The 20,674-nt window shown below is 48.7% G+C and overlaps 8 protein-coding genes across 8 annotated transcripts; 5 read left to right on the top strand and 3 right to left on the bottom strand.

Moving 5' to 3' along the window:
* Positions 1–161: 161 nt before the first annotated feature.
* AO090003001004 (uncharacterized protein) lies at positions 162–734 on the top strand (the record flags this gene model as incomplete). Its single annotated transcript, XM_023235132.1, has 1 exon — positions 162–734. One exon carries the CDS (start codon positions 162–164, stop codon positions 732–734), a length of 573 nt encoding a protein of 190 aa, XP_023090181.1.
* A 1,003-nt stretch (positions 735–1,737) lies between these two features.
* Positions 1,738–2,483, bottom strand: AO090003001003 (gluconokinase; the record flags this gene model as incomplete). The annotated part of the gene is made up of 2 exons (XM_001820061.3): positions 1,738–2,190; positions 2,256–2,483. The coding sequence occupies 2 exons, from the start codon at positions 2,481–2,483 to the stop codon at positions 1,738–1,740; spliced, it is 681 nt and encodes a 226-aa protein (XP_001820113.1).
* Positions 2,484–4,946: 2,463 nt separating this feature from the next.
* On the top strand, positions 4,947–6,762 carry AO090003001001 (vacuolar protein sorting-associated protein 26; the record flags this gene model as incomplete). Its single annotated transcript, XM_001820060.3, has 5 exons — positions 4,947–5,166; positions 5,291–5,763; positions 5,835–5,859; positions 5,973–6,089; positions 6,554–6,762. 5 exons carry the CDS (start codon positions 4,947–4,949, stop codon positions 6,760–6,762), a joined length of 1,044 nt encoding a protein of 347 aa, XP_001820112.1.
* Positions 6,763–7,200: 438 nt separating this feature from the next.
* AO090003001000 (putative endosomal peripheral membrane protein (Mon2)) lies at positions 7,201–12,590 on the bottom strand (the record flags this gene model as incomplete). Its single annotated transcript, XM_023235131.1, has 6 exons — positions 7,201–11,703; positions 11,754–11,842; positions 11,902–12,108; positions 12,155–12,338; positions 12,382–12,456; positions 12,513–12,590. The coding sequence occupies 6 exons, from the start codon at positions 12,588–12,590 to the stop codon at positions 7,201–7,203; spliced, it is 5,136 nt and encodes a 1,711-aa protein (XP_023090180.1).
* A 526-nt stretch (positions 12,591–13,116) lies between these two features.
* Positions 13,117–13,783, top strand: AO090003000999 (E2 ubiquitin-conjugating protein MMS2; the record flags this gene model as incomplete). Its single annotated transcript, XM_001820058.3, has 5 exons — positions 13,117–13,189; positions 13,257–13,336; positions 13,404–13,529; positions 13,590–13,669; positions 13,723–13,783. The coding sequence occupies 5 exons, from the start codon at positions 13,117–13,119 to the stop codon at positions 13,781–13,783; spliced, it is 420 nt and encodes a 139-aa protein (XP_001820110.1).
* A 2,236-nt stretch (positions 13,784–16,019) lies between these two features.
* Positions 16,020–16,780, bottom strand: AO090003000998 (RWD domain-containing protein; the record flags this gene model as incomplete). The annotated part of the gene is made up of 2 exons (XM_001820057.3): positions 16,020–16,654; positions 16,714–16,780. The coding sequence occupies 2 exons, from the start codon at positions 16,778–16,780 to the stop codon at positions 16,020–16,022; spliced, it is 702 nt and encodes a 233-aa protein (XP_001820109.1).
* A 442-nt stretch (positions 16,781–17,222) lies between these two features.
* Positions 17,223–18,476, top strand: AO090003000997 (ACL4 family protein; the record flags this gene model as incomplete). Its single annotated transcript, XM_001820056.1, has 2 exons — positions 17,223–17,779; positions 17,843–18,476. The coding sequence occupies 2 exons, from the start codon at positions 17,223–17,225 to the stop codon at positions 18,474–18,476; spliced, it is 1,191 nt and encodes a 396-aa protein (XP_001820108.1).
* A 475-nt stretch (positions 18,477–18,951) lies between these two features.
* AO090003000996 (putative histone deacetylase SIR2) lies at positions 18,952–20,634 on the top strand (the record flags this gene model as incomplete). Its single annotated transcript, XM_023235130.1, has 5 exons — positions 18,952–19,129; positions 19,218–19,531; positions 19,588–20,142; positions 20,207–20,386; positions 20,452–20,634. The coding sequence occupies 5 exons, from the start codon at positions 18,952–18,954 to the stop codon at positions 20,632–20,634; spliced, it is 1,410 nt and encodes a 469-aa protein (XP_023090179.1).
* Between the last annotated feature and the right edge of the window lie 40 nt (positions 20,635–20,674).

The raw sequence follows: 20,674 nt of genomic DNA, 5'->3' as shown, positions 1-20,674 counted from the left end.
CTTACTTATTGCTTATCCTACCTCTGAGGGTTCCTGACAACTCCAGGGAGCGGTTCTGCTACCATTTCGGAAGAACTTTGGACTCTTCGAAGCTTTTTAAAATACCTAATTACCAGTATATCGGCTTCGTCGAGGACGCATGGGGCAGATACATTCAGAGTATGATCCAACGTGAGACTAGACACCCTGAGGTGGCACAATTTGTGCAGATAAGTGGCGCCCAGTACCGATGCCTCCTCCCGCCAGGGTACCGTAAGCTGGGCATGTACCACTGTTTCTGCAATGGCCTCCAAGCCTTTCTGCGCCACCCACAAGACGAAAGTCATGAGGAATGGAGGAAGACAATCGAATATGCGGTGCACCAGCTTAGTCACTTAGAACAGTGGCCCGACTCTGTGTTTATTGTACGAGGGCGCCCTGCGATTATAACGTTCGGTACGAGGGTGAAACTATTTTACTACATCTATCACCGTGAAGAGGCACCTGTTGTCCCACAGAATGCAAGTCCCACCAGTATTCAGTTTGCGGCATCTTGTACCGACCTGGAGCCGAAGCATCGCCTAGTGCAGCTTATTCCTGGGAGCGAGCCGATCGACTTGCATCACAAAGATGACCGCGCAAAGCTTGAACATTGGTTCAAAGTCTTCTGCGACAAAGAGGATTTAGAAACAGAATGGGATCCGATCACTGGAGAATACATCACCATGGCTCGGGAAGTCGGGAATACTGAGTAACAGGCGGTAGCAGAGCATGATGTTCAATTCTTACTAGTTAGGCAAAATCAATAGTAATAGTAGTAGTAGTAGTCGGTAACAAATTGAATTTGATTTTTTTCTTTCTTTTAAAATCTCTCCCTGTATGTTGGTTATGCCGATTAGCCAACCTTGAAGTCTTCTTTCCGCTACTATTGGTATGGATACAGAGACCCTCGACCGACGTAAGTATACTTGCGCAGTATCTGGTTTCATGCACCAGTGCCAGAACCACCGAGCGGCACCTTTTGGGACTGGGCAATGTTAGGGCTAGCAAGGATCTTATCGGATGGCCTCGGACCCGGTTCTTGCTCGGTTGGTATCGGCATATGGTGAGTCTGATATCACGGATCGGGGATAGGGTTGGGGTTGTAAGCCGCTTGACTATTCGGCTCCATTTGCATATTAGATCTGGCTGGCTGTGGGTCTGATTCTAGCCTGGTATTGTCATAGTACACAGTAGTTCAACGTTATGGCCCTATGGGCTGGATCAAGGATGCTTAAAATGACCTCTTATTCAGTCACTATTTAGTAACTGGCAAGATTGACATGACGTCACTGGGAAGTCCACATCCTGTGTTTACCCAACGTCATGTTCTTGCTTGATCAGCACGTATACCAAAGAGATAACGATGGAATAATGAAAATGAGCTTATCCAGAAAATATTGTAGCTCTGTCCCAAAACAAGACGACAAGGCATATGTAGATCTAACAAATACAATAGGTATAATATTTATAAACCATGACAAGAGGAAAAGCGAATCCAACAAGTAACTCCATCCATAGTTTCAACGAAACATTTTCCAACACGTAGAACCACGGCAAGATAATAAACTCCACAGACACCAGACCGGGAGGTCATCCATGCATAACCAAAGCTTCTCGAAGCATAACCAAAGTCAAGAGCAGTAGTAAAGAACGCTCACAAAGAACAGCGGGGGAGACTCAAAGAAACGGGCAAAAGAGAGAGAGAGGGAACGCAAGCTACTGATACTCAGCAAGCTTATCCCTCACCGCTTCCAGAACCTCCCGCATAACCTGCTCCTGTGGCACATGAGCATCAATGGTCAGCGCATCCCATTCGCCCTTGGGCTCCTCGAGATCCTGCAGCTGCGACTGGACCATTGTGCTCTTCATGTAATGAGCCTGGCGGGCGGCGACACGTTGCAGAAGGGCATTCTCATCCAACTTCAGGTAAACGAAGTGGATCTGCACGGATGGCGTGCCGTAAGCAGCCACACGCATGACATCACGGTACTTTTGCTTCAGGGCCGAGCAGGCAACCACCACGCCCGACGGGGGGTGGAAGTTGTTTGCTTCCGAGGGCGAGAGGGCCTTGATGGCTGCATTGCGGAGCGAGATGAGCCAGTCCCAGCGGTCTGCGTCTGTGAGAGGGATGCCGCTGCCCATCTTTTCTTTGTTCTTTTGCGAGTGGAACTATGTAGCCGTTAGTTTGTGGGATCTAGTCAACTATGCGAATCTCCAGGCTGTCTTCGGCTTACATCATCTCCTTCAAGGAATGGGACGTTCAGCGCGGCCTGCAGGCCTCGTCCAACCGTACTCTTTCCACAACCGGCAGGACCTGTTACGACCCAGATGTGTTGGACTTGCTCCGGCTTGGGTTGGACGGACCACATCGGGGCGGGCGAGTGACTCAGGGATGATTGGGCGCGAGTGGCAGCGGCATTCTTGCCGATAGCCGGCTGGGGCCTTTCTCCGGCAGAGAGCATTGTGAGTTCGAACGGAGGAGATTGGTTTTTGCAAGACGGAGGGAGTGTATGACGTTGTGCAATGGGCGCAATTCGTGGGATAGGTGTGAACGGTTCGACCAATGAGTTGTTTTGCGGATGTATACGTAAGGTGAGCGGATGGATAGATAGATGCTATAGTGAAAGGGCGGTTGGGAAGGCGAGGGGACTGGAAACCGCGAAGAAGTATGGGAGTACTTTTGAACTAGCAAGTGAAGAAGAAGGAAAAAGGAGAATCACAGAGCAAAGAAAAGTAGGGAATGAAAGGGCATAAATCTCCTTCAAACGTAAGTATCAAATTTGGGTCGGTGGGTCAGAGGCCGGGGACGGTATTTTCATTTTATATTGGGAACGTTGGTATTGGGTCATACATCTACGGGGGCAAGGAGAGATTTCATAAAACCAGTTATTATGGGATAAAAAACACCTAGGCAGTAATGCGCAGTAATAACAATATTAATTCTAAGAAAAACCCCTCGAGTGGGGGAAAAATATTCAGCAGGGACGAAGCAACCAAACCCCCATAATTTGAAACTGGAAGAGAGTCCGGCGGTCTGGTCATTAGCGGGAGATCCGATATAGTGTCAACGATTAGTACCTTATTTACCCACTTTCCATACACGTCCATACATATCCGTATCAGTCGGTATCTTTCCGGATAAAGGCCACTACAATTTTCCTGACGTGAAGACCAGGGTCTAGAATGCTAACTCAAAGAATATCTACCGACTACTTCCCTGCTTGATTTTGAATTTCAACAAAGAGGAATACGAACCTCCAACTCAACTGCCAGTCGTACTCGGCAATGGCGGTAATTCTCCACGAGGTTCAAAAGCCGCCGGTCTTGAGAGAATGATGTCATGTACTACACACCCAGCCCCGGGGTTTCGGAAGGCAATACCGTACGGTCGTATGTATCGGTGTAATGTTACAATACGAGGCCAATGGATGGGGGTTGGTTCCCCCACGCTATACCATCTTGAGTATGGGGTCACCTTCCGTTGTCTTCGATGATGTTTCCAGGGGATGGAAAAGAAAAAAGAAAAATAAAAATAAAAAGAACATTGTCAAGCCCGAACCCTACTTGGGAAATATGGGTACAATAAATCAAGGGGAAATGGACCTAAAGATACTCTGAACGGTCAGGACAAGCTCAGTGTCAATCAAGCTTCTGCCACTGACTGCCCTATTCTCTACCCTTTTTTCTTTTAACTTTCCACCCAGGAAACATGGGGTACCAACTCGGAGGTACCAGACTGCGGCGAAATTAACGGATAGGTACTTTTGTATCAGGTCGATAGATCAATTCGACACGGGAAGAGAGGACAAACATCCCTGGAAGTTTCTCCGCTTCTTTTTCCCATCTTCATAACAGTACTACAGTCGTGTGACACGAACAGGCTTAGAGTCTTAGACCGCCATTTTGCAGATGGTCGATTGTCAAAGGCTAAAGCATCCCCAGAACGTGACAATTATGCAGCAGATTTACAGGGCAGATTCCGGGGAAGCCTGTAGACACTGGACATGTAATGCAGGTCAAATCTTCGCAGACGTAGGTCGTATTCCGACAGTGCAACCTTATTTGTTGTTCATCTTCATGTACGCCGGAAATCTGTTTCCAGCGGCTGCACCTCCCGTCCCGCCAATGATCATCCGAGCGTTTCCAATGTGTATGTGCCCAACAGTGCTGCTTCACATAACCCGCGTCACAAGGGCCAAAGCCAGCCTGGATGAGAGAAAGACAGGGCACGGATGCCAGATTTAATGCGCCTGACCCCTCTTTCTCAAAGGCATTGAGTTATAGCAAGTAGTACAGAGTATGGATGTACAATCGTCGTGGCTCCTGTCGATGAATCTGTTGTTGACCGGATCATTTTCGTTTCGCTTGGGGCTGACCGTCAGATGATACTGGAGATTTTATACTGCATATCTGAACTAGTGCTCCCCGCTCGAATTAGATTTTCCTCCAGTGATTTATCAATCTTATCATAATGTCTGTCTTAAATGGGGGAGGGCAGAAACCATCATTGGTACAGTTCTACATGAACGGTGTGACCGCCGCCATGGCATCGGGCAGCAGAACTACGGTTCGGGAGGAGCTTTGACCACGAACGATGGGGTATTACAAAGATTCATGCGTCGTATTCCAAATGAGCAATGATATCATGAGGCATCGTGGATAGGGTATTGGTGGTGAGGTAGGGCTTCTTCTGGCCCTTTTCAGTAGATAAGCATACAGTTGGGGAAGGCGGTGAATTACATAAGCCGTCATTATGCCAAGTCACGCCCGAGCCGTTGGAAAGCGGCGGTCCGCGACAATGGCCATACTTGGAATATCCAATTCTAACTGGTGACCGTAACGACTGCACGAATTCCAATCTAGCTTAGTCGTCCTGTCAATCCTGCAGTGGTCATTGAGCCGTCTATCTGACCCCTTGACCCACGATGACCTCTCTCTTCTTCTCCACCCCTGTCGACATTGACGTCGTCCTCGAAGATAGCGATGAACGTCAGACCGTGGATGTCAAGCTCGACAAGGGCCGTCGCGAGAGAGTCCCACTGTATATGGATGGAGAATCGGTGAAGGGTGCCGTCACTGTGAGACCCAAGGATGGAAAGCGATTAGAGCATACGGGCATTAAGGTGCAATTCATTGGCACGATTGGTATGGAATACTGGTTTCGTCATCAACGTCCTGCGCATCCCCACGCATCATGGTCCCTGTGCCTCTTGAGTATCCAGTCAACCATGCTACGCTCAGCATACGCTAACGCGAACCTTCTTCCCAGAGATGTTCTATGATCGCGGTAACCATTACGAGTTCCTCTCCTTAGTGCAAGAGCTCGCAGCACCTGGAGAGCTGCAACACCCTCAAACCTTCCCGTTCAACTTCAAGAACATCGAAAAGCAATACGAGTCCTACAATGGTATCAATGTGAAGCTGCGATACTTTGTCCGTGTGACGGTCTCGAGGCGGATGGCCGACGTAATCCGGGAGAAAGATTTATGGGTGTACTCCTATCGCATGCCCCCGGAGACCAACAGTCCTATCAAGATGGATGTTGGTATTGAGGATTGCCTGCACATCGAGTTCGAATATTCCAAGTCCAAATATCATCTCAAGGATGTTATTGTGGGGCGCATCTACTTCCTTCTGGTGCGATTAAAGATCAAGCATATGGAGCTCTCTATTATTCGACGTGAAACGACCGGATCGCCCCCGAACCAATATAATGAAAGTGAGACTTTGGTGCGGTTTGAGGTAAGCTTGCGACAGTTTTCTACAAACCTCGAATTACACGACAGGACATTTACTGATTGGCTTTGCGATAGATCATGGATGGTTCGCCCTCCAGAGGTGAGTTATTAGAGTTTGCCCCGTAATTTGAGTTATCTGATAGCTTCTTGTGCCTTTGGCCAGAAAGCCTACGGAGGACCGCGTGTCACAGCACTTGTACTAATTAAGACCAGGCGAGACTATCCCCATTCGTTTATTCCTCGGAGGGTTTGACTTGACTCCAACCTTCCGAGACGTTAACAAGAAATACTCAACTCGTTATTATCTGAGTCTGGTGCTTATTGACGAAGGTATGTTTGCGCGTATCCGTATTGTTTATATTTCCATGCATTTCACCTTTAATCCTTTCAATACACGAATTCGTTTTTCACCTCACATGCCGATCAATCTTCTTCTTCGACGTCTTGGGTGGGTGGGTACGCGGGGCCTGAAAACCTCAGGCTACCACTTTCTCTCTACCCAACATCCCACGGCATCCCACTCTCTGGGTCAATAACCGACCGGTTATTGACCAGTCGTCGGGCCATTCAAGAGCGGCTAATCGGGCCGGGAACTCGCCAAAGAGGTCGGCTGCGTTGAGGGGGTTCTCTCCCGACGCTCCCCCCGGTTGGCTGCCCCCACACTAATCCACGTCTGGAAATTTCCTCGCGTGGTCGGCCCCACCCCCAGTTTCCACCAATTTTGCAGAAAGAAACGCCGGATTACCGAATTTTTTTCTAGTCCAGTATACTGACCCTACGTGCTTCCCGAATAGATGCCCGTCGGTACTTCAAACAGTCCGAGATCGTCCTATACCGTCAGGCTCCTGAGATTGCTACCACGCCGCAGATCGCCCAGCAGCAATTGATCCAACAGCAGCAACTCCAGAACCAGCATCAGCAACAACTGCCGCCGGGCTCGGCCACCGCAGGCCCTGGACGGGAGCCGCTACCTAACCAGACAGTCGCTCCTCCTGTGGCATAGTGTTCTGAAACTAATCTGGTTATGCTGTGTCGTTTCCAGATATGATACCGTGTCCATGACTGCCGAATTGTCTTGTGTTCTCCATATACCCAGTCTAATGCTGTACTCTGGCCCTGTTCACCTATCTGCCCATCTTGACCTATCGTTCAATTCCTATTTCCACGTCGCATTACTCGCGTAAGGGATGTCGCTTCCTTGATTTCAACTAGCCCAAGTTCTTGAGCGAAAAAGCTGGGCTTCGATGCAACGATGTAACGTATGATGCAAAAGAACAAAGCCTTCACTTATAAACTAGACATGACTAATGCTGCTTCTCATGTTTACAACGTAATGGAAGTGGATGTAGGGAACTGCAAAATAAGACAAGACAAAATAAGACCAAAGTCTATAATTCTGAGTAACTCCTGCGGTTCGTAGGCCGAGTCTATATGCTAATCATTAAAAGCCTCCAACCTCATGTAACACTTTCCCAAGAGCCTGGAGAACTTCTCCATCGTCTCTTTCTCTCCCCGCTACCTGTACAGCCCGCACGACAAGCGGGTATATCCACTCGAGATGCTTTTTATAGTTTTGCTCGCTAGAAGAAGTTGATTCCTTAACCAGCACAGCTGTACTCATGCCCATTGGTGGGGAAGGAATGGCTGAAGGTTCGCTTCGCAGACACACCATCCCCTTGAGGAGGTGCAGGAGTACCTTTCGCGCGGGTGTAGGCTGGGGCATGAGCCCGCGCAGGGGTTGGTCTGCAATATAGCCCTTCAGGGATACGGCACAGCGAAGGATTAGATACGGCGTGATGGAACGAGCGAGTGCAATGCGTGATGAAGCGTGTTTTGAATCTTCTTTCGAAGGAGCCGATGCCAGTTCAAACAATGTGTCGGTTACGGTGTACGCCATTTTAGTTCGGGATGTCGGTGGGGGGTCAAACGTCCTTCCGGGACGGATGTCGTATAGCCCTTTAAGAGGATCATCTTCCAGGCCTTTCCCCGGGAGATCAAATCGTTGGGGCAAGTAGATGAAGGAAGAGCCCAATAATGCACGTGCGAAATCCTGTCGGATGGCGTCTGGGATGGTAGATGCCCCCAGAGCTGGGATGATGAGGGTTTTCAGTCGGCTGAAGGAAGCAATATCGAAGGATTCGTCTGCAAATATGGTTTCCCTGGGAATAGGAACGGTTCGGTAACCCCTGGCTGAGACTAAGCCATTTACGATGTCCACAACACATTTCCAGAAGCGAGAGATCTCTGGCTGATTTGACTTTCCGTACTGTTCCTCGACATAAGGAATGGCTACTTGGAGGGTGTTTAGGGATGTGGTTGTCGACTTTTGCCACAACATCGGCTCGCGGTCCTTTCCAGGCCATTCATATCTTTGCAGAATTGGATTGGCGAGATGCTCAAGAACAGCTGCCAGAGAGCCATTGCCAAATATATCCCTCTTGATACCAAATTCGGTGATATACCAGTTCAAGAGGTCTACTATGCTTTTGGAGAAGGCAACGTACGTTGGTTTCCTCGGATCGCTCCCTGGTGACCATTTCGTCAACGCAGAGTCGGCGAAGTCTGCAAGACATGCCATGATTTCTGCCTGAGAATCTTCCTTATCTGAACAGATGGTTCTCATGCAATCAACAATCGATGACTGCAGGTCAGATGGTCGATCAATATCCGGAGAATATCGTGGCGAGATGGAGTTCCAAGCAAGATACCGCATATTGTAGAGGACCTTGCCAACATCATCGCTTGTCAAGTCATCTTTGTATAAGCGATACACCTCCTTAAAGGCCTGTAGATAGGCGATTGCGGCGGCTTGGTTCGAACGATCCAGGTCCAGAAGATCTTCCCTATCCGCAGGGTGGCCGCTCAGCCATAGCGCCCAGGTAGTTTGTAATGACGATTTGCTAAACATATCTGGAGCCTGCACACGAACGAGTACACTGGACAAACTTAGGTACACCGCCTCACTGAGCTCTAGTATCTGCAAGGCGGTTAGCTTCTTTAAGTAGGCTAAGAGCCGTTCCCAGGACCGGTCGAATTCCTCGTCCCGAATGATTGCTTCGAAAAAGTTCGTGATGAGGTCGGACAGTCCTTTGATAGTAACAACAGACGTTTCCACCCATGACTTGAGTTCGTCGGAATCTTTCTTAGTGCCTTGGCCCCGTACTTCTTCCAATCCCAGTTCAATCGCTTCCGTCATCCGAAATAACACGCGATTGAGACATAGACGCCATGCTTTAGGAGATAGCTGTTGGCCATAAGCATCGAAAATCCTCAAAAGAGTGTGAACTGCACAGTTTCGAATCTCAGCCCGATTATCAGTTGCGAGATCTACGATTCTCAACAGAAGTAACAGCCACAGCGCATTCCTAGAGATGGAGGAGTCATCGCCGTTAGCCAGTTCCACGAGTGCCTCTTCACTTACGGAGGCATCGACTCGAGACTCAATGGAAAAGTTTTCGATTTGTCCCTGAAGAAAATCAGAAACATTCCAGAACGACGAGGTTGTGGTCAGTGATATATTGAAGTCTTGTTGCTGTAGAGCAAATTTTGAAAATGATTCCACAAGATCCAAGCGACAAGGCTGCGGAAGTAGTGCAATGAAGTCAGAGGCGATTAGCTGCAGGGACTTATAAGCAACTCGGATAAGGCGATGCGAATCCGCAACTAGAGTGGTTCTGCGGCTTTTGCCAGCAGCCCCAATCTCCCCTTTTTCTTCCACTGGACAATATCCAAACACGCTAGAAACAAGGTCAAATACGACGGCCCAGCCGCCAGCGAAGGTTTCCGCATATTGTTCTAAGATATTTTTCAAGGTCTCCAGGCTTTGTTCGTGGATCTCAGTAACAGGCGCAGACGGTGATCCAAGTGGGCAAGCACTTTTGTCATAGAGAATTTGAATTTGATCCCTCAACGTTCCGAGGTTCCTCATCTGCCGAGAGTTACGCGCTTGGTCATCGTCGCTGCCCATCTGTCTCATAGTTTGGAATACGAGAGTATTCAGTACATTGTTGGCTCGTAACCGGAGGTTTTGGCTAATCGATGCATCCGCCGCGGTCGACATAAGTCTTTGCGTCAGGATTTGCCAAGCTTCGTGATCGCTCTCAACTAGTGATGACAAGCGTTCTAAGTTTGCCCTTGATAGCTCACCCGCTTTGTCCAAGACAAACTTTAGTTCTTCATCTTGGGTCTTAGATTTACCCACGACTAGCGAAACACGGCGGGTACTTCTGCGCACGAAACCGGGTCGGGACTGTGACGGGACATTACCAGTTGTCTTCCCAGATGCTTCTCCGGATTGAGGCACCTCCGTTGCTTCAGAAAGATCTAAGAGTGCAATTAAGAGCTCCCGGAACGAATCACTCGGGTAATCACTCGTGCTCTCAAGCATCTTAGCAGAGGCTGTTTGAACAGCAATGATCTCACCCCCGAGGCTAACCTTCGAACCATCAAGCGCGCTTGGAGCTTCAGCTCCGGTTGAGTATGCATTTGTCAAGAGGCCCGTATCCTGCAGCGTACCGAGGATTATAGACCAGGCCGGCTGGTCCAAAGTAGGCCCCAGAGCGATCCCCAAGTTCAGTAGCGCACGCAAACATAACAGATTCCTCGTGCTGATAGATACCGATGGGGCATCTGGCGGTGCCTCAGATACTGGAGATGCAAGGGGCATCTCTCTGCTTTTCCTTTTATCCTCTGCTGTATGGCTATGGTGGGGAGCAGATGCGACTACCGCTGGGACCATGCCGCTTGCATCAACTGGCATAGCTGCCTTTCCAAGAGTTGTCAGGAAAGCATCCCTAGGGGTAGATAATCTAAGGAGGCCAGCAACATGTGCCAGTTTCTGAAATGATCGAACCAGGTTGTGATAGAAATCGTCATCTAATGAAGCATACAAGAAGGTGGAGCATGCCGCAAGGACAGCAGGCCAGCAATTCTCAATTATTCCGGCACAGGTCTTGATTGCCGGAAATTGAGAATGAGATTCCAAGTCCAAAGGGTTAAGCGGCACAGGGGATTTCTTAGTATTCAGCCTGTGGGCACTTTTTGACGAGTTCGTCCTTTGAAGGTCATGAGAGGGTCTAGGAGAATCCGTACTTTGGTCTGGGTTTCCAATCCGACTTCTCCGTTTTTGTTTCAGATCGGGCACAGTCAGGGGAAGGATGAACTTGGCAAGACCTTCAGCAAACGAAGAAATGCAATTGAGCACGAGACTATAAATATAAGTGTCTGGGGGCGGTGGAGGATCAGTCTTGTCAAGTAGGTCCATGTAAGGCGTGCGAACTATACTCCACTGACTACTGATACCCGGGACATTTGTGTCAGCAGACGAGACTGACGTTCCAATCACGCCAGCGACACCACCCGCTTCAAGAGTGATCTGTTCTTCAGTAATAGATCTCGAGTGTGCGGCCTTCGAAGGCACAGTTGACCGACTGCTGACGCCAATCAACGACGGCTTCTCAGATGCCAAACGAACGAGAGCAGCCATGTATTCTTTGAGGATATTCTTCCTCCGCTCGTCACCATCGTACAGCGAGTAGATTATTCGGACTAAACCAGGCTCGGCATACAGTCCACGAAAGACTTCCATGCAAAGGACGCGCTTCCATGGCAGATTCCCGTCAGGTTCAAGAAGATGTGTCAATAAGCCAAGAGCCATTTCACATTCCGCGGGAAGAAGAGACATATGACGCTTAAGCAGGACGAGAAGAATCCGAGCAACTCGAATCGTCTGAGCGAAAGAGTGCCTTTCGGATAAATATCTCACAGTCATTGGCATAAGCCTGGTTCGCAGCACATGCGCAAGCTCGGCATGGCCAACAAAGAGACGGCCACTGTTGACCAGAACACTTTCGATAAGTTCTAGAGTGAATGTTGGAGATAGTGACTTGATTCGTAGAAATTGCAGCTGCTCGCCATCCGCAAGTCGACAAAGATCGTCCAGGACCTTGAACACATATTAGTAGGGTGAAATGCGGCATCGGGCAAGGTGCTCACTCGTAAGGCGTCGTGCGCAAAGTATCCAACATCTACAGTGTTTCCATCAATTTTGACGGTTACCTTCGGCCTGGACTCCTGGGGAGTTTCTAGAAACCGTGTCAGCGGCTAAGTATAGAAGGCCTGCATCTAGAATTTGAGAACTGACTGTCTTCGATGAGGACTCGCTCAAATGTCGATACTATCAACTGTTGCAAGGTAGCAGCTGCTGTACTGGACAGTGCAAGGGTCTTGCTTGCTTGTAGAGTGGCACAGATCTCTAATGTAGTTACAAGAAGCTCCCCGCCTAAGTCCTTTGAGTAGTGCTGTAGCAGAGAAGGTAGAGATTGTAGGATTTTGAGTTGTATATCCAGACCTGGGTATGATAAGTATTAGATCGGCGCAAGGGGACTAACACCTACTTAAATTTGTAGTTTCCTTTAATCCACTAAGGACATCTTTCAACCTCTCAGATGGTAACGCTCGGGATGCCACCAGCCTTTGCAGACAAACAACTCCAATGCCCGCGAGCTTTGCATGGCGCGTATGGCAAGCTAAGATAAACGGATCGACAAATTTAGGTTTGCGTACCAGATCTCTTAGGCTCTCAGTAAATCCGCCGATAATTGACAGAGATAGAATGTAATACCGACTCACCGGCAGCAATTTGAGACTCCGAAGTCGAGGGCAAAGCCTTCAGCTCGTTGAGAGACTCTTCGGCCGCCTATCTTTCAGTCAGCTAGAGCCTAGGATATCCCTTCTAATCGGCAGTTAGCTCACATGTCGGAGGTCAGAATTCTTTCTCTTGGACTCTTGAATAAGGTTCAAGAGTTCCGTCTGTAGAAGCTGGGAGGACATTTCCAACTAGTTGTTGGGTCAGATCATGGCAACCGTCGTTTGAAGTTGCCTGGGGCTCAGAGTTAAGTAGAAAACAGATATGGTTTCATGAAGATGTTGACTGATATTTGGTTTAAAACCACAAGAACTACAAGAATAGCTCGGCACCACGTGAGCAATAGCGCCGTGCGCGTTCCCAGGAATGGCAAGCGGACCACCGGTGCTTTAATTGACACTAGATCGCAATGTGTATGCCTTTCAACAACAATCAACCATAGCATCAGGCGTGGCATCTCCGGGAAAGCCAAGACGCTAGCGGAGATAGGCTCCACACGTGACGCACTCAATCCGTTATCGTCACGTGAGGGGACTATTCAGGCCGATAACGCAGGGCGGGCAAACCGGTATTGTTGCTTTGAAGGTGGGATTTGAGCCCCTCCTCCACTTCGGTCAAATAATTCGATTTCCAAACCCCATCCCTTATATTCCGCCAAAGCTATCTGTGCAATCTCCCTTCCTTATAACTCACAAATTTGGTTATACAACAATGTCAGCTAAAATTCCCAGAAACTTTAGGCTCCTTGAGGAGCTCGAGAAGGGCGAGAAAGGCCAAGGAGCAGGTAAGCGTGACATCCCACCTACTGTTACATGCGCATCCCGCTGATGTACATTGCGTTCACAAATCAGAGGCTTGCTCCTATGGTCTTGCAGATGGAGAAGATATGATGATGAGCAACTGGAACGGAACTATTCTCGGCCCTCCTCATGTTCGTCTTCCACTGGTACAGCCAATGTCGTACAATATGGCAACATCACTAATGCAGCGACATCCAGAGTGTCCATGAAAACAGGATATACAGTGTCAACATCCATTGCGGTCCCGATTACCCAGACAATCCTCCTGAGATCCAATTCATCTCAAAGGTCAATCTTCCTTGTGTAGACCCACGAACTGGCAAGGTGCGGCTTCCATTATATACTTGATCATTCTGATAGCCGTTGACATTGATCCGTACTTAGGTCGACCCTACGAAGCTTCCGTGCTTGGCTCAATGGAAGCGCGACTATACTATGGAGACCATCTTGCTTGAATTGAGAAGGTATGAAAAATCCCATTTATCCCAACAGATGAAACCAAGGCTTAGCATCTCAGATATATGGCTCTTCCGCAACACAAGAAGCTTCCTCAGCCTCCGGAAGGCTCGAACTTCTGAGTTGATGATCTTGCAGGATACATGATCGGAGTATTGTGGTTAGTTTTGCGTCAGGTCTCGTCATCTCATCCTTTCTCTTCTTTCATCATTGAAGCGTGTACAGTCTATGCATAACGGCAGGCATGGCGTGATCTCCTTCCGAGTCTTCAGTTCATTATTATTTAGAAATATCTCGAAATATCTATATGCCTCTAAGTGATGGACTTACTACCTCGATAGGCCTAGGTGGGTTAAACCCTCGAGTCTTGTTTTGAGGGGAAGCAAAACTTCACGACTGCCCCCAATACGGTAGCAATTGAACTAGGAGTGATTTGAATGCTAGATTTAGCTGATTGTCACTTGTGCGTGATTCAACAGGCAGATTTAAGAGAATTTCAAGACAAATGCAAGTGATTCGTGCAGGGCTTGATGTCCTAATGAAAAGAGGATTCTTTAGCTTATGTACAATTGGCAGAACGATTGACCACAATTATAAGAGTTACCTGTTCGGTCTCTCTTCGCATACTGGCCATGGTCGAGTGCGTGATTTTCCTATAGCACGTGACATCACTTGATAGGCTTAATCGTCACATGTCCCCCTAGTAATCCTCTTAGAACGGATGTTCTATCTCGAATAATGCATAAAAACGTAGTTCCCAGAAAGTCTGGGGTGCATAGATTTGCCTGTAAGTTCACAAACCATGCCACTAAAACTGTACCATGTCAGAATTAACACAAATCTCGTTCCCCAGGTTTAGCACTTTATCGGGCACTTCTCCGACAATGCGCAAAATTACCGAACACTGCGCCGGAGCTTAGCACCTGCAAGCCACTCATACAACAAAAGTTTCAGAGATACAAGAAGCTTCAGAGCCCGTCGCAAACAGTAAATGCTTTAAAAGCTGGATATGAGGTATATACACGTTGCGCGATCTTCTCAGCAAGGAACCAGCTCCGTGGCTAATTCTATCCTACCCTAAAAGGCTCTCGACCTACTCCATTCTGCCTCCCAAGGAAACCAACGCAACACAAATCGCATTGTGGAGCTCATATCAGACATCCGGTCGATAAAACAGAAAGAATCGGTGTTGCAGAGAAAGCTCTCTAAGAAGGAGCCGAAGCCGTTATCTCGGAAGCAGCAAAGGACAAAAGAGTCCCGGCATTTACAAGACCAAACCGCCCGACGACATCCGGATGCCACTTCTATCCTTTCCCGTCCTCGACCTGTCGTGAGCGGCAAGCGTCGGGTGCCCGTTCTTGTGAACGCGCGGGGAGTGCCCTTCCTGCGCATCAAAAAACCCCAACCCAAGAATCTAAGCGGCGTGATACGGTCAAAACTTGAAAACCGATGGAGTCGAATTGAACGCCGGGATAGGTTGGACCGTGAATTACTGTTTGCCAATGACGAGGATAATTGGGACGCTTTGACGACTGGGCCTGAGTCCGACACATGGGCTAAAGGGGTCAAAGACGCATTAGGGACGCTTAACCAGCAACTCCATGACTCCGACAAGAAAAACATGGAGCTTGCAGAGGCCATGTGGAAAGTCGTTCTTGCCGAGCGCAAGTTGGCAGCCGAGGAAGAAAAACAGAGGTCGACTGAAAAGCCAGGTGACACTTGATTTCCTGTCTATGTCCTGATGCGGTAAGATACTATACGATGTGCCACCCAGGCTGTTCTGCTCCGCATCGATTGCGGAACAGAGAACGACAGAAGAAAGCGAGTCCAGACCGTCTTTTAGTTATTGCATGGTGAACAGCAGCAGTTGCATCATCCATGTTGTACAAGTCATACATGAGTTGGGATACACGCGGACGTCCTCCACCACTTTCTGACTCTCTTCAGGGGTAGAATATCCCCAGAAACGAGCCACATGCCTACTAAGCGCAATTCATTGCAAACTAAGATGGGTGTCGTCCACCACTCGTCCGTCTAGTCTGCATTTTCTCTGCACATGGGGCTGTGACATTTAGAATCAAGTGACATGCGTTTAGCTAACTTTCATAATACTTTGAAATATGAATAAATCATACTTGCATCCGAGTTGCCAAACAAGGTTCTTTTCAATATCGTTTCTCATTTCTAGGGTAGATTTACAAAACCGTGGGCGGGATTGAATAAGTTAAAGATATAGGATCGTCGTCTGTTTATGGACGCACGCCAGCTGCTATAGGCAGGGTAGTGGTATTTACAGAACTTCATAGATTATAAGATTGAAGGACTCATAGCAGGGAAAGTCATCAAGATAGCGATACGCTATGCAGCAATCTTCATCTTCTCAACAGCAGGCAAAGCATCTTCGCCTTCCTCATCAAGGTCTGCCTTGCCAGCCAAACCTCGCTCCCATAGCTGTCTCCCAGTCATCTTCTTCTCTTCCTTAGCCGGAGTCTTCTTATTGGCTTTCTTATCCTCTGCTTCTTTCTCTTCTCGTTGCCTCTTCTCCTCTTCCTCCATCTCCGCCTTGAACTTCTCTAGCCACTCTATGAATGTCTCTCTGGTCACGGCTGTACCCTGGAACTTTCGATTCTCCTCTTCTTCAGCCTTAGCGGCTTCCATCTCTTTCTGCGCATGGACAGCGTTAACCCGCTCGGACATTAATTGCTCGGCATTCTCCTTGAGGGCACTGACGAGAGTGAAAACCATGGCCATCCCCAGGTTCTCCTCAATAGTAGGCTGTAAAGATTCGAGAAGTCGGTCCCGATCTTCCTGGACATCTAGCCGAGGGTGTTTGGGAGCGTTTGGAGGAGCGGATATTTCGAGCTCCGGGGCAACATCGGGGTAATCTGCAGGATACGTGACCTGCAAGAGCAACACGGGCTGTTCAGCTTCTTCGACGTCATCATCCGGCGCGTCGAGGGCGATTGATATCCTGTATGATGTATCCGATAGATCTAGAAATGTCAACAACATATGACCCTCCGGTGCGCATAAATGAGGGCCTTAATCTCACCTGTGATTTCCTCTGGGAAAATGGAATCGAGCACCTCGCGCTCTTCAATCTGATCTTCACGGCCCATACTGCTTTAATTCTGCCGCGGACGGAGTTGGAGGGGTACTAGTAGTGGGTGTGTTCCAAGGCGAGAACGACCAAATTGCTGCACCCACAAAAGGATGGCTACTTCGAGTATATAGCACTGTAGATCTAAGATGCGACAAGACAGCAGAGCATTCCTTCGCTGCGTGAATTAAAGCTGGCTGGCGTAGGATTCGGTCATGACCCCATGTATAATATTGCAGTCCCACATGCAAACCAGACAAACAGATAAGAAAATGCCCAAAATTATTTGATCCGAAAAGGGAATTTCAATGCTCCGCTTTCTTGACCTTCCAAAGCTTCCAAGTATATATTACCTTCTTAAAGAAATTTACTGTCATAGATATTCTTCTTCCTTGTTGGTCCATTTACTTGGGCTGTTAGAGTACGTTGAAAATCTTTCTTATATAATCTAAACGGCGATCATGGGTAAACCCAGACCTCACAAAAAGAAAGCATCCAAATCCAAGTCGAAGTCCGTTCTCAGCGCTGGCGGCTCGGTCTCGAAACAGAAAATGAACGAAGATCCTTCAAAGCTGCTCGAACAAGCGACAACGCTCCTCCAGACAGGTCAGCCAGATGTAGCGCTTCCGGTCGCCCAACGGGCGCTCGACCTTACGCCGGCCAATTCCCCCGCCCAGCTTTCGGCGTTGAACATAGTCGCGGAGATTTACGTTGAGCTGGGAGAGATTGATGTTGCGAGACAGCATTTTATGCGCGCGGTTGAGCTGGATCCGACTGGCGCAATTCCTGAAAGCCAGGGAGGTGGCGCTGAAAAGTTCTTATGGCTTGCTCAATTGAGTGAGCTCGGAGGAAAGGACAGTGTTCAATGGTTTGAGAAGGGTGTTTCTTGTCTCAGGCAAGTTATTCAACAGCTTGAACAAAACCCGGGCCCTGCGGAAGCTATTGAGTTGGAGGAGAAGAAACGGAAGATGGCAAATGCCCTATGTGCCGTTGCTGAGATCTACATGACCGATCTTTCGTGAGTTATTCTTATATGTTCTCGGTTTGCCTGTGGAGATTCCTTTAATCTAACAGTGACTAGGTGGGAAGAAGATGCTGAAGCCCGCTGCGAAACTCTCATTACAGAGGCTCTTTTGGTCAACTCAAATGCACCGGAAGTGCTACAAACTCTCGCCTCTATCCGAATCTCACAGCTGCGAACTGATGATGCTCGGGCGGCACTCACAAAAAGTCTGGAGCTATGGAAAGACCTACCACCCGAGGACCCGATAGTCCCAGACTTCGCTACGAGAATCAGTTTGGCTCGTCTGTTAATGGAGGTCACCATGGAGCTCGAGGCACTTGAAGTCCTAGAACGTTTGATCTTAGAAGATGATCAGAGTGTAGAGGCATGGTATCTAGGTGGATGGTGTCTCTATCTTCTTGCAGAGAAGAAGGAAGCACCCAAGGACGATGAGCTGGACAGTGAAACTCCCGAGGCAAAACGCCATGCTTCACTGGTCGCTAGTCGTGAATGGCTGAAGCAGAGCTTGACCCTTTACGAATCGATTCAATACGAAGATGTGAGGCTCAAGGAACATGCGGATGAATTGGTAGAGACAATGAACAAAGAATTGGGAGAGGATATGGAGGATGACATGGAAGGTGAGGAGGGAGACGAGGGCTGGGAGGACGAAATTGAGTCGGACGGCGATCAGGAGATGGCCGATTCATGATAAAATTGCATGATCTTATGAGAATCCTGTCATGATACCAACCTATAGAAAAAAGTCACTACTGTTTACGATATACTAAGAATGGGGCTTTAGTGCAAGGTGCAAGGGGGGTGTGGTGGAATGACTGGCGGACCGTCATTGTTTTCCTCCGCCGTAAGCGCACATCGCTCGTAATGCCATGCGATACTTATTGGCCCATGAATCGATCCTCCTTTGTCACTTGATACTAACGACTTATCGCCCCAGAGCCGGTGTCGGATAAATCCGCTCCGACCGCTTTCCCCGGAGATTCGCAGAGCCAAATTTATCCCGGCAGATCGAACATTCACGTGGCGAAAAATTCAATGTGAGTGAGGCGTTGTTATAGAGGTTGCTGGAAGTGTCCTATCTCCCATACAGGATGGACCTCGTACCAGCGCCCGGCGGGGAGAGCTCTTCGTTGAAGAATCCGGTGGTCGAAGTGGAAGCCGTCGATATGACCTCCGCGGAAGTGGAAGGGACCGTTGCGACAGAGAATCCTGTCTCTGCGCAAGGCAATATATCTCCGTCGGAAGAGGACTCAGATAGCGGTGAATCTGGAGACGAATGGGAAACACAATCTCTCTATGAAGACGCTATCCAAGTCCTTCGTGACGACCAACTTCGGGAAGGGGGTAAGCGTCTCATACTTGGCGCAATGCGCCTGGGCCTCTCCATGGTCTGAATTTCATATCTTCGTTCGCTGACCTTTTCTGCTTTTAGTAGTACCTGATGCTTGTACATTGGACGAGGCCATTGCATTCCGAAAGCGCTTACATGAAGTTGGTAAGGCCGCGTTCGTTGAGGAAACTATTGCTCAGGACAAAGTGACGGCGAAGAAACTATGCACTGCATTTGGGATCATGCCCCCGGCTTTCCTCGAGGGCGCGCCGGACGAGGCTTACCATCCTTTGCTGGCGATTGCGATATCGCAAGAGTTCTCTCGCCGTCAGAAGCTTCCACAGTATAACACGATCGATGATGCGGTCAAGTTACTTCAGGAGTCTAAGAATATCATTGTTTTGACGGGCGCTGGTGTGAGTATCGGCTTTAAATCATTTGTGATGTACCTATGCACTAACGGCGTCCTCAGATCTCAACGAGTCTCGGTATTCCCGATTTTCGGTCCAAGGACACTGGACTCTACTCGCAATTGGCGCATTTGGGTTTAAGCGATCCGCAGGAAGTCTTCGACATTCAGATCTTCCGCGAGGACCCGGGCATCTTCTACTCGATTGCGAAGGATATTCTTCCTACTGAGAAGAAATACTCACCGACTCATGGGTTCATTCGACTCCTGCAGGATAAAGGAAAGCTCTTGACCAACTACACCCAGAACATCGATAATATCGAGGCGAATGCAGGCATTCTTCCCGAGAAGATCGTGCAGTGTCATGGTTCGTTTGCAACGGCCACGTGTGTTAAGTGCCAGTATAAGGTGTCAGGCGATGCGCTCTTCGAGGACATCAAGAAGGGGAACGTTCCTGAATGCACTTCCTGCCAGAAGGATATTGAGGAAGACGCTTTGAGGCCACAGGGGCAAAAGCGCAAACGAAGCACTAATGGCACACACAAGAGCCGGAAATCCGATGGGGACGAGAGCTCTGAAGAGGAAGACTACGAACTCCCTACCCCCGGGGTGATGAAGGTCCGTGCATTTGAAGCCTTTCATTCCCATCTACAATTTATCCGCTAACTGACATTTATTTCAGCCTGACATCACCTTCTTTGGCGAAGATCTTCCCGATGAGTTCGGACAGCGCCTGATTCGCCATGACCGTGACAAAGTAGATCTGGTCATTGTCATTGGTACTTCGTTGAAAGTCGCCCCTGTAGCAGAAGTGCCGGGCGTGCTGCCCCGTCGTGTGCCTCAGATCTATATCTCCCGGACTGTAGGTTATTCCCTGCGTGTCAACCATCTGCATACCCCAGTTCAAGTGCTGACCACCCATCTTAGCCTGTGTCACATACAGGCTTTGATATTGATCTCTTAGGCGATTGTGATGTGGTAGTATCTGAGCTCTGTCGACGGGCTGGATGGGACTTCAAGCATGAGATGATTCCCCCCGATGAGAAGGTCGAAATCACTCTTGCTGAAGGATACGAGTCACGACATGTGTTTAAGGTTGTCGGCGCATAGCGACGGTGTTCGGTCATAGGATCTCTGGTTCCTGTCTATT

This window comes from Aspergillus oryzae, chromosome 2, assembly GCF_000184455.2.
Source record: "Aspergillus oryzae RIB40 DNA, chromosome 2".
In the NCBI taxonomy this organism is placed as follows: Eukaryota; Fungi; Ascomycota; class Eurotiomycetes; order Eurotiales; family Aspergillaceae; genus Aspergillus; species Aspergillus oryzae.
This window is presented reverse-complemented; position numbering and strand designations above follow the sequence as displayed.